The sequence below is a fragment of the Natator depressus genome, chromosome 3 (genome assembly GCF_965152275.1).
Source record: "Natator depressus isolate rNatDep1 chromosome 3, rNatDep2.hap1, whole genome shotgun sequence".
NCBI classification, from domain to species: domain Eukaryota; kingdom Metazoa; phylum Chordata; order Testudines; family Cheloniidae; genus Natator; species Natator depressus.
The window spans coordinates 148,512,770-148,525,979 of record NC_134236.1 but is presented as its reverse complement, the minus strand read 5'-3'; the positions used below and the strand labels follow the sequence as shown (position 1 = coordinate 148,525,979).

The 13,210-nt window shown below is 42.5% G+C and overlaps 1 protein-coding gene across 9 annotated transcripts in view; it reads right to left on the bottom strand.

Annotated features, from left to right (window-relative positions):
- LTBP1 (latent transforming growth factor beta binding protein 1) overlaps nt 1-13,210 on the bottom strand; it is a 366,969-nt gene that overhangs the window by 61,422 nt on the left and 292,337 nt on the right. For 6 of the 9 annotated variants that reach the window (XM_074949018.1, XM_074949020.1, XM_074949019.1 and 3 more), the window contains 2 exons: nt 10,753-10,878; nt 1,761-1,904 (listed from right to left, as the gene is read on the bottom strand). In XM_074949018.1, the coding sequence (XP_074805119.1) occupies nt 1,761-1,904; nt 10,753-10,878 (270 nt within the window). The remainder of the gene's footprint in view (nt 1-1,760; nt 1,905-10,752; nt 10,879-13,210) is intronic. The other 3 variants (XM_074949024.1, XM_074949028.1, XM_074949029.1) reach the window with 1 other exon arrangement.

The following is a 13,210-nucleotide window of genomic DNA, read 5'->3' as shown; positions in this document are numbered from 1 at the left end:
AAAATGAGATGGCACTCATAGCTGGCTGTAGATCTTTGTAATATGATTTACCCTCTCCTTTTTGCATGCTTTGATCAGCAGTGAAATAGTTAACAATGTTGTCATTTATGTTATCATCATTAGATATCAGTACTGAGATGAGGCCCCTTGAGATGAAAGTATACTGCAGTTTGCTTCCTCACAAGCAAGTAAATGGCAATACTGCTGTGTATTCTTCTTCTAAACCAGCAATTCTCCAGAGTTTTCATTCCTTCGACCTCTTCATAAGGTGAGGTCCTCAGTCTAACCCATTGCCATTGGTTCACAGTTCATTTTATTATGTAGCTGTTTCACAGACAGTGTTGCGGTACCAATGTGCTTCCCTGTGCAAGTACATCTCAGGAAATGTTGCAGAACAAAATACTGAAGAAAGCATATACACATTAAGTAGGAATCTGTGAATAAACTACAAAGAGTTTGTAGCTCTGATTCTTTAAAAAGAAGAATTTGCCTCTTAGGTGTTGCACAAAAGAAAACTTGATCTATTATTAGGAAGGTAAAAAGGCACTATGTTCAGTGAGTCAAATCCTGGTTCCATTTGAGTCACCAGGAGTTTTGCCTTGTTCAAAAGATTTGGAGAGATGGGAGACAGGATGAAATTTCCAGGGCCTCCTGAATTATGTAGACTGGAATTGATAGTACAGCAAGTTATTCTAAAGCTATTCAGTAGCTAGTTCAGCCTGCAATGTAAACCTAAAATATATTTGTTTGTTTGGGGGAGAAGCTCATGTAAATCAATTTGCCAACCTCTTAGTCTCTACTCCCCCTTATCCTGGACCTGTTCCTCTCCCCAGACTGGAGCTGTGTAGCCCACTTGGAGGCAACTTTCTGAGAGAGAGAGTCCTAAGATAATTTTTAAGTTAGTGTTTGTAGTAGCATCCCTAATGTGTTAAGACACTGAATAACATAAGAGAAAGGCACAGTGGCTGCTCTGAAAGGCTCACAATCTAAAAAGACAGATCAAGAGTAAAAAAACAGGGGCAGGAGGCTAGAGTACAACCCACAAGTAACGTGGACAAGGTGACTGGCCATGTCTTCATGAGCCTAATATTTTGGGGATTTTTCAAACTAGATAAACAAATTGCCACTCAACTATTTACTTTTGTAAGTTCTTCTGTTAATATTCAATAATAAGCCTGGGTTACCATATACGAATTTTGCTCTCAACATTACACTTCCTTCAACCTTATCCAGACACCAGTAGTTATCTATATAAAATTTAAAAAAAATATTTTAAATCTCATGTGCTGTAGCCTTCATTTCACTGCCAAAGATGAACATTGACATCACCATCTCAGCATGGTACACATCATGAGAAACAATGTTCCACAAACCACACTGTGTGAAAAAAGGCCTGGCTAATCAGAGCTCTGAGATTGCCTCTTGTACAAAAATTAAAGGCATCTATGCCATATTTTTGTTGTTTATGATTTATAGCATGCTCAAGAATAACAGAACCAAAAGCACACATAGCTTATTATATTACTATGCTTTAAAAAGGGGTCTAAAATACACTATTTCTTTAGAAAACAGTGATTTAACTACAGCAATAAATAAAATCCAAATTTACCCAATTTTCATTGTAACTCTTAACACCCCCCTCCCCCCCCCCCTTTTTTTTTTACAGCCTTTCACAATTTTTTATCCGTGCTGTTATTCAGGAGGATGTGCATTTTTTATGCTTTGTATTATGTCTGCAAGCAAAGCCACTGGTATTTTACCTGTTGATGTGCGGAAGCGACATTGTCCAGTCATTGGATCATACTCCTGGTTTTCATCGGAACAGAGACACAGGAAGGTGCCTTCTACATTTTCACAGAGGGCTTCACCACATACCCCACTCAGCATTTCACATTCATTCACATCTGGAGAATGAAGCATAAATTGATTCAGACGCGTTCTCCATCACTGACAGCTCTTTATATTACCTGCTCTATCTGTCCCAATATTGTCTGCAGAAAAACAAAGGCGATCCCCGAGGAACAATCAAAACCTGACTACTACTTAAGTGGACTCCTAAGGAAATTAGTTTGTCTGAGGAGATAAAGGCCATTGAAAAAACAGTAAAATTATAAAATGCCAGTGTTGATTTTAAGGTAGACCAGAGTCCTAACTTTTTTATTCTCCTTCTCCCTCATCCCCATTTCTTACAATGTAAGATATTGACTCCTTTTGAGCTTGTTTGCTATTACCAGAACAGCAGGAAACCCACAGTATTTATTTATTTTTATTTAACAGATATTGTGCCAAAACTTACTGTCATTCTTTCAAAGGTCAGTGAAATCAAAGAGTTCAACAGGTAGAAGATGACAGGATTTAGGCCCTGGTATATAAACAGAATTCTCTTCTCCCCACCCCCTGAAAAACTGCCTTCCTGCAGCGTGTTCCTTTTGTCCTCTAAACCCATTTTTGTAATAGACTCCTCACCCACAAAACCCTATAGGTTGCTCTGGAGCCCAGAAACGTTATTCTGGTATCACCTAGTGAAGTCCCTGTGGAGCAATGCAAGTCTCCTCTTCCACAGTAAGGGCTGGGTTCCACGGTACTCTCAATTGCTGTTGGCCTGGGACCAAAAAACATTCCATGAATCCTAAACTTGGCTCCCAACACTTCTTACCTCATCTAAATACTATGAAAAGTTGCCATTTGAAAGGAGAGTTGTCTATGGTTTGAATGACACAGAATTACCAAAAAAGCTCAGCACTGGCTTAACTCTGCTCCCACTGAAATCTATCGGGGTTTTACATCTGACTGTCCACAATACAGCACATCCACTAACTACATAACTGTAAAATTATTACATTATTTTTCATAATTTATACATTTATTTTTTGTATATTTAATTGACAATATACAGTATAATATTTGAAACAAAGCATACTGGCTCTTTTTTTATCCACCAAAATAAAAATGTAGCCATATAATATACTCCACTACTGATTTTATATGTTTTTTATCTTATCTGGATCAGCTAACTTGACACTTTCTAAATTCATTTAATTAATTATTTTATTTTGTTTGCTGCATATCAAGAAGTTCAAAGTCTTCTTTCGGGAACACTGTTTACAAAGTATGCAAACACATATTTTCCATAAAAAATGTTTTTGGTAGACCGTTTACATCAAAATCATTTACAAGCATGTTTGAATACTTTCAACATCTCCTATAATCTCATTATCACATATCCAAGTCAGCAAAACTGTGAGGTTCTTCCACAGGGCAGAATCCCATTCATTTTACTAACAGCCAGAAACAAAAAGCTTCCACAAACTTTCTTTACTTCTTCTTCTCTTCCTTACTTTCCCCCCTGAATTTGCCTTAGTATTTGAAAAGTCATTATATGCAAAATATTACACACAAACCACTGATTGTGACATTACAAAAGAAAAGCAAATATCAACACAGCGCCATATGGGACAGCTTGTATTTAGGATTGGCAGTATTCAATTTTGATTTTTTTTCTAATTTCAATGAGTAATATCAATGAGTAATTTTTATTTTTTTCTGATTTTTAACTATTTTTATAGTTGCCAGAAATTAAGGTGGGGTGGGGGTCCGGTTGGGTTTAGGGCTGACAGCAGGGGTGCTGAGAGCTCCCAGCGCTGACAGCGGGGCTGCAGGGGCCCCCTGCACAGCCGCGGGGCCCAAGCTGAGGGGGAGGCTGTGAGCCTGGCCCAGCGGAGTAGAGATACTAGCCAGGACTGCAAGGGGCTGTGAGGTACTGCTGCACAGTTCCTGACCAGGGATGGCTCCCACACTCCTGGCAGGTGAGTGAGAGAGTGGGGTCATGACAGCAGAGGTCTCCCTGCACAGCCACAGGACTGGTGACATCTGATCCCTCCAGGCACAAGGTGAGGGAAGGTCGTGTTCTTGATAGAGACAGCAGAGACCCACAGCCAGGGCCATAAGGACAAGTCCCTGGCCATGGGGGAGGCCACCCAGCTGCAAATGGCTCCTGGCCAGGGACGGAGCTATTCATCAGCAGGGTGGCCTCCCTCATGGCTGGCGGCTCAGCCTCCCTCTTCTCACAACCTAGCCTGGGATCTCTGCTCTGCCCTGCCAGGACCACAGCCTTCCTCACACCTTGCACCTGCAGTGATCGGGTGCCAGCGGCCCTGCAGCACCAGAGAGAAACCCCTGCAGCTCCACCATCACTGGAGTGAGGGAGCAGGTCCATAACAGTAGGGCTGCAGTTGCACTGCTGCAGGGTTGGTGACACCCGATCCCTGCAGGTTGCACTCCTGTTACCTACAGTTTTACCATTGATTTCAGGATGTTTGTCAACATCTATCTATTTAAACTGAATCCTGCCAAGCCTATTTCCATTAGTTCAAATAGGCTTAATTTGTCTGAGTTTATGTTTCATACCACTGGAAAAAAAAACCCCACCACTCCCGTAGAATTAATTTTGCAAGAATTTATTTCCTTTCAATTCAATCACTAAAATTAAAGAAATCACAAGTTGAAGCAACACTGGCATTCACATCAGATGAAGGGCCCAATCAAGGAAAGCATCCCTATTCAGCATAGCACCCAAGTATGTGCTTAAGACAATGGGATTTAAAAATGTCCTTAAGTGATGAACTGAAGCATGTGATTAAGTGCTTTCCTGAACTGGGGTCTCAAGTTAACATGCCTTACCACCTAAACATCAGAAAACCAAACAGACTCAGACTCCTCACCTGCACAACAAAATCCCTTTCCTTTCCACCATGTAGCCACCTGCAAAGCATGCATCCAATTCTCCAGAATTGTGCACATATGCACTAACTTAACTGTGCCCTCAGAACTTGTAAGGTAATCATTATTTTTGCCAGTAAAACTCTATACATTGGTTACATCATTTTTCTGAGGCCAGGTTTGGGTGTTGCATGTTTGGGTATGATAGTGAGGAACTGGATATATCCATCCCCCAGCTCCTGGAGCAGCCCAGTCTGTCTTCCTGGAGCCATGTGCTGAACACAAGCGTGGAGGACAGCAGGCGGTAACAAAAAAGAGAAATAGCTCATGGAATGCGAGAGCTCTAGATATTCTGGGCATTACTAGAATAGGTTATGCCAAATTAGGAGGATCATTTAGAATGTTTTACATATAAATTCCCAACTAGCTCACTTGGGAGACATTATCAGAGTGTGCATGTTTAGTCTGGAGTTCATAGGAGCTGTAGTTGTCTAGCCAAAGGGAGCTGAACAAAGGTGAGGGCTGTCAGGACCATATTTGTAAAAGAGCATTTTAAAGTATTTGTTTTCTAAAAGATTTAGTAACACTGGCAGAGGAAACATTATAGAAAACTCCCTTTGCCCAGGAAGAGATAGTGTGCAGAAATTGGAAACTCAATGAAATCATTTGTTTGTTTAAGACAGGGATTTTACCCCCACTGTAATTTAAATTCTCAATGCAATCTGTACTATGTAGTCACTACTGACACCTCCATCATTCTGTAGGTAACCACAGACTTCTACAAGTTGGCAACACCCACTTATTATAAAATAAACTATATAAAATCAAGGAAATACTCATTGCTTCATGACTGATGGGCTATACTGTGCAAATGACTCCTATTCAGAATACAGAGCTCAGCTGGGCTCTGAACCTGCAAACTCTTATGCATCTGCTTCATTTTAAGCACCTTCAGGGTCTCAACAAAGTCAAACAGGCCAAACTAGAAGTTGCAGTCACAGAAAAACTAAAGCAAACCGTCAACATGTTGTTTAATAATAACTCTCCCCCCCCCCCAATCATTAACTAAGAAACAGACAGATATTTGCTTTAAAAAGCATTTATGCATTCTGATTTTTAGAGTCAGCTCCTACTCCTATTGAAGTCATTAGGAATTTTTGCCATTGATGTGAGTGATATCAGGAGTTATCCATATACCATATAACCAGTAACCTCTCTCTCAGGTTTCTATCAGTAAAGAGTTAAAAATCAGAACTCTTTACGAATTATAACTGTATTCCACAAATTAAATCACGTGAAAGAGAATGCACAACAGTAATGGTCTTTTTTCTATTTCTACTAATCCTTAGAGAAATAAAGTACAAACTAAGTTGAAAAGGCCTATTGACAGCTTGTAGCAGAATCTGATAAAAGCCATAAACTGAACAGTCATGATGCAGTTCTAATGAAGTACAAACTGTGTACAAAGGCCAATCTGTTTTAAGAACAGTTCATAGGGCCAGATTCCCTGCTGTGAGTGAGATCCATCCACTGCAGTGGAGGGAGAACACAACGTAAGAACATAAGAATGGCCATACTGGGTCAGATCAATGGTCCATCTAGCCCAGAGGTTCTCAACCTTATTCTTGCAGAGGCCCACCCCAATATGCTATAAAAACTCCACAGCCCACCTGTGCCACAACAACTGGTTTTCTGCATATAAAAGCCAGGGCCAGCGTTAAGGGGTAGCAAGCAGGGCAATTACCTAGGGCCCCATGCCACGGGTCCCCCACGAAGCTACATTGCTCAGGCTTCAGCTCTGTGTGGTGGGGCTCAAGGCCCCAGGTTTCAGCCCAATGTGATGGGGCTTTGGCATTCTGCCCTGGGCTCCAGCGAGTCTAATGCTGGCCCTGCTTGGCGGACCTCCTGAAAACTCTCGCAGCCCTCCAGGGCGCCGCGGGCCCCTGGTTGAGAACCACTGATCTAGCCCAGTATCCTGTCTTCTGAGAGTAGCCAGTGAGTGCCAGGTGCTTCAGAGGGAATGAACAGAACAGGGCTATTATCAAGTGACCCATCCCTTGTCAATCAGTTCCAGCTTCTGGCAGTCAAAGCATGGGGTTGTGTCCCTGACCGTATTGGCCAATAGCCACTGATGGACTTATTTTCCAGAGCTGGCACTAGACCCCATAAGCAGACTAAGCAATTGCTTAAGGCCCTGAGCAGTTCAAGAGACCTCCCAATTCGCTTTTTATTATAAGAACTTGCTTGTTTTACTATTGTGGAGGGAGGGCAAAAATATTCCTGCTTAGGGCCCCCAATGGGCTAGCACTGGCTCTGCTATCCTCTATGAATTTATCGAACTCTTTTTTGAACCCAGATATATTTTTGACTTTCACAACATCCACTGGCAACGAGTGCCACAAATTGACTGCATGTTGTGTGAAGAAGTACTTCCTCTGGTTTGTTTTAAACTTGCTGCCTCTGAATAAACATGGGGAAATAGTTTTACTTTGTGTAATGCATAGACAAACCTCACCCATTTATTCTTTTACGTAGTTGCTGATCCATGATAGGACCTTTCCTCTTATCTCCTGACTGCTTAGTTTGCTAAAGAGCCTTTGGTGAGGCACCTTGTCAAAGACTTTCTGAAAGTCTAAATACACTGTATCAACTGGATCACCTTTGTCCACATGCTCATTCACACCCTCAGAGAATTCCAATAGATTGTTAAAGCACGATTTTCCTTTACAAAAACTGTATTGACTTTTCCTCAGTGTATTATGTTCATTTATATGTCTGATAATTCTGTTCTCTAGTATAGTTTCAGCCAATTTGCCTGATACTGAAGCTAGGCTTACAGCCTGTAATAGCCAGGATTGCCTCTGAAGCCTTTTTTAAAAATTGCCATTACATTAGCTATCCTCCAGTCATCTGGTACAGAGGCTGCTTTAAAACTGCTATTACCACAGTTAATAGTTCTACAATTTCATATTCGAGTTCCTTTAGAACTCTTGGGTGAACATCATCTGGTCCTAGTCACTTATTACCATTTAATTTAACAATTTATTCCCAAAACTCCTCTATTGACACCTCAATCTGGGACAGTTCTTCATATTTGTCACCTAAAAAGAATGGCTCAGCTGTGGGAATCTTCCTCATATCCTCTGCAGTGAAGACCAATGCAAATAATTCGTTTACCTTCTGTGCAACAGCTGTGTCTTCCTTGGGTGCTCCTTTAGCACCTCAATCATCCAGTGGCTTCCTGCTTCTGATGTACATAAAGAATTTTTTTTCTGTTAATTTTTGTGTTTTTTGCTAGTTGTTCTTCAAATTTTTTTTTGGCCTGTCTAATTTTATTTTTACCTTTCACTTGCCAGAATTTATACTTCTTTCTATTTTCCTCCGTAGGATTTCACTTCCAATTTTAAAGGATATCTGTCTCTCTAACTGTCTATTTTACTCTGTCATTTAGCCATGGTGGCATTTTTGTTTGTTTGTTTTTAACTTGGGGGTATACATTTAGTCTGAGATGCGATTATGTTGTTTTTAGATAGTTTCCATGCAGCTTGCAGGCATATTTTATTATTGTGACTGTTCCTTTTAGTTTCTGTTTAACTAGCCTCCTCATTTTTGTGTTTGAAGTTAAATGCTATTGTGATGGGTTTCTTTGGTATTTTCCTCCCCTACAAGGACGAAATGTAATTTAATTGCATTACAGTAGCTATTACTGAGTGGTTCAGCTAAATTCACCTCTTGAACCAAATTCTGTGCTCCACTTAGAGGCCTAAATCAAGAATTGCCTCTCCCCTTAGGGCAGGGGTAGGCAAACTTTTTGGCCGGAGGGCCACATCTGGGAACAGAAATTGTATGGCAGGCCATGAATGCTCACAAAACTGGGGCTGGGGTGAGGGAGGGGGCTCTGGCTGGGGGCATGGGCTCCAGGGTGGGGCCAGAAATGAGGAGTTCAGGGTGCGGGAGGGAGCTCCGGTATGGGGGGGGAAGTGCGGTATGGGGGCAGGTGCTCCGGCTGGGGGAGCAGGCTCTGGAGTAGGGCTGGGGATGAGGAGTTTGGGGTGCAGGAGGGTGCTCCAGGCTGGGAGCGAGGGGTTCAGAGAGTGGGAGGGGGATCAGGGCTGGGGCAGGGGACTGGGGCATGGGGAGAGGCTCAGGGGTGCAGGCTCCGGGTGGCTCTTACTTCAAGTGGCTCCCGGAAGCAGTGGCATGTCTCTTCTCCGGCTCGGACACAGAGGCGTGGCCGGCAGCTTTGCATGCTGCCCCATCCACAGGCACCGCCCCTGCAGCTCTCAATGGGCGCTGCGGGGGCGGTGCTTGGGGTGGGGGCAGCGTGCAGAGCGGAGCCCCCTGGCTTCCCCTACATGTAGGAGCTAGAGAGGGGCCATGCCGCTGCTTCCGGGAGCTGCGTGGAGCAGTCTCCCACCCTGCTCCCCGGCTGGAGCGCCGAAACAGGGCAAGCCCCAGACTCCGCTCACCAGCGGAAGCTCGAGGGCCAGATTAAAACGGCTAGCGGGCCGGATCCGGCCCACGGGCTGTAATTTGCCCACCCATGCCGTAGGGGTTTCCAGGACTAGCTTCTCCAAGAAGCAGTCATTAATAGTATCTAGAAATTTTGTCTCTGCATCCCCCCCTGAGGTGACATGTACCCAGTCAATATGGGAATAATTCAAATCCCCCACTATTATTGAGTTTTCTGTTTGTGTAGCCTCTTGACAAGGGTGGGGCTTGTTGCTTATGCCTCCCTAATTTTATGTCCATTATTGTTCTAATACTGGCCTTGGTTCCCATCATCTGGGAATAGTTGGACACCATGAACTCTGGCCACATTCCCTTATCCCATATTATGTTAGGGCTGCAATGGATGGGTGGCACAGGAGCCAGCTATGCTGGCTTTATGGCTTCTGTGGATTTCCCTCCAGCGATGGATAGATTTCGGTCCTAAGGAATCCCCTCCAAAGCTCTCTTTGTGCTGCCTGCCTGAGCTGTGTGAAGGGAGTGCTGTGAATCTGGTCCGTCACACTGAAATGAATTTCAAAAGGAGCACTGGCTCTCTCTGTAGTGGTGCTCCCACACCAGATGTTAAGAGTAGCAAATGTCGCATTTTAATGAAAAATAATTTAAGGTCTAAAACTCTCTTTTTCTTTTTAAATATGGGTCAGAATACTCAGCACATTGCAAGCTGAGCCCTAAAAGAGGACCAGAAGAATTTTTCAGTAAAACCATTTTTTACTGAATATATATATAAAAAAATTATTTTTACCACTCTTTCATTCCCCTCTGTTTTCATTCAGCATGGTGTTACTGGCAAATGTCTTTCATCCTGAATCTAGTTTGAAGAAATTCCTTAACGAATACCTTTTGTTGATCTGGTATTAATTTTATATTAGAAACTTGTGGTGCTCAGGTCCAACCACCACTATTAACAACAGATTTGGAAATCTGTTACTCACTAGAGAAATCTACAATATTTACACATTTATGGAATTCTCACATCTTTTCACAGTGATAGGTGTCTTTCCTGGAGCTTGAAGGTAATGTTAAAACCTGTTCAAACACACTGTTTCTAAGGAGGTGTGCTGTTTAATTCAGACAGGCTGTACCACACGCCAGACTATATTTCCTGTAGGAGGTAGTACAGAGTTCTGGCTAGTCAACTAAGAGACTAAACAGATGTTGCATTTAAATAAGCTGAAGTATTAAATTCAATCCATTATGATTTATATTTGTGAATGGCTTGACATTTGCAGAAATAGTGGGGGTTTTTTTAAATAGATAAAATGAGTGGCGCAGCTTATTTGCTGTTGGTTTCCATTCCAACCTTAAAAACAGATTCTCCTTTAACAGATACACAGTAAATACCCACATGGTATACAGGGTTTAGAGAGCAAGACATATTTGAGTCCTATGTTACTCTGAAATGGTGCAATTTAACATAAAATGATGGAAGACAAAATAATTTTATGAAGAAATAAATTCTTTTTAAATCAGTTTTTCATCACTGAAGTGATGCAGTACTGATTATAAAATCTAAAAACTCACCCACACACCCTTGCCCATCCTGTGGGTCCTGATACCCCTGGTAACAAAGGCAGCGGTAGGAACCAGGTGTATTTTCACAGAACCCATGACTGCCACATAGAGTGCTGTTAACACATTCATCAACATCTGGAAATAAGACATTTTAACATCAGACAGACATAATATACAAAGGCAGTTTGACAGGTAGACAATTACATCTCTACAAGTAGATACAGTTAGTGTATCTGTAGATTTTAAGGGAAACAAATACAAAGGACAGGAAATAAAAATATTACTAGTCAGATAATATTCTACAGATAATTAACTTATGAGCATCTATAAGTACATTTTTCTAGAACAATATAATAATAGCGATGTACATACATGCTTCAGATTTACTCTACTATAACAGCTGCATGCAGACAGACAAACACTGAAACAATAACTTCCTAAATTTAATTTTACGCAAGCCTGGCAAATTCTAGCCGTCTCCCTCTCCACAATATTAGAGCTTGATCCAACAAAAATCACCGTAAATAATACAATTCTTGTAAATGGAACTCTCTCTTTTAGTGTTTTCTATGGTGTCCATCATTTTAGTGTTGAATAGTAAACAATATTGGTAAAGTTCATGCCTGTGGAGAAAGCCAACACACTGAGGCCCCAATTCAGCAACGCACATAAATGTATTTAAGTCTCATTGAAATCAATGGAACATAAGCATATGCTTTTGAGCGCATAAGTGGGACTTACAGAGTAGCACAGACCTTATGTTGGGCTTCTGCACAGGTGCCAGTAGCAAGGATTTGCAGATCAGGCCTTTAGGCACTAATTCTGTAGATTTATACATATGAACAGCCCTTACTCAGGTGTGTCAAGTTTTTAAGGTGCAGAAGTATTTTCAGAATTGAGGTCTTAGTGTGTAGCTCCTATTTCTGGTTTGCTGCCCTCCCTAGTGAGCATCCTAAAGTACTGTGCTGAGTAAATCTGCTCTTCTGACTGACTCAATTGCCACGTCAGCCTATAAAGAGTCTGCTTGTGGCAGAGAGCAGTCTGTTGTTATAAGTGTATTATGAATACTGTGAATATATTATTTTAATCTCCATTCAAAATAAGACCTAAAACCGAAGTCCTGACCACTTGTGGTCATTAAAAATCTCATGGCATGTTTTTCAGGAGTAAGAATGTTAACCCCAGTATCCTGGCTAAATCCCAGTTTGGGTTATTACATTCTGCCATCTTAAATCACCCCTGCAATTTCAAATGGAGAAGTTATTTCTGCATTCCATTTCTAAAAGCTATTGTAAATGTTGAGTAGTGATGCTGCCCACTGTGGAACACCTTCAGTGTTCTGCTGCTGAGGTGGCTGCATTTCAGTGGTGAACGAAGTGATTCTTTTTACTTTATAAAATGCGCCAAGTTTAGGCTGTAGCTGTATGTGAAATTAGTTGTGCACATTAAAGCATACAGAAACTGAGAAAAAGTAAATTACAGAAGGATTCCAAGAAAAAAAACCCTGGGAATGGAGATTCAACATCTCATTCCCAACCAACCTCATACTGATGGCACCTATACTCATTCTTGCTATCTCTACTAAAGGCTTTACATATTCATTCGGCTGGAAAGTTGACAGAACAGAACTTCGAACCACCCCACATAAGACAACCCTTCGGACAGATGAGCATTTCCACAATGCTACTCTTTGGTATTTCTCAGAAAGCAAAGAATGGAGACATTCAAGTGCAGCTCTGTCTACCTCTCCCAGTGTCTGGAGCTGTGTCAACAACACCTCATCATTTACAATACCAAAGGCCTAAAAGAATCAGGAAAGACATGCCTTGTTCATCTCCTGAAAGAGAACATTGAGCAATGATATCAATGACGTCTCTTAAAAATACCCAGATCTAAAGTCCAATTGAAAGGGGTCAAGGAAATCTAAGGTCTCTGAATCACTTGGTCACTGCCCCTCAATGGCTGCCTAAATTTTGGTAGCCTTTCACTCATTGGCCCCGACTTCCCCTCTGCCCCGTGGGTACTTGATCCCCCCGCCCCTGGCCCCTGCCTGCCCCAATTCCACCCCCTTCCCCCAAGTCCCCACCCCTGCCCCACCTCTTTACTGCCTCCTCCCCAGAGTGCACCACGTCCCCACTCCTCCCTCTCTCTCCCTGAAAGTCCTAAGCGCCGCCAAACAGCTGTTAGGTAGCGGGTAGGAAGTGCTGAGAGGGGGAGGAGCAGGGACGCTATGCTCGGGGGAGGAGGAGAGGTTGGGGGTGGGGGGAGCTTGGCTGCCGGTGGGTGCGGAGCACCTGCTAATTTTTCCCCATGGGTGCTCCAGCCCCGCAGCACCCATGGAGTTGGCGCCTATGTTTTCACTGCCTGCCTACCGCAGCAGTACTACCCAGAATCTCTGCAGTGCTACAGGCTATGGTTCTACCCAACACACCCATCCCACTCACAGCCCCACTCCTGTCCCCGTGCA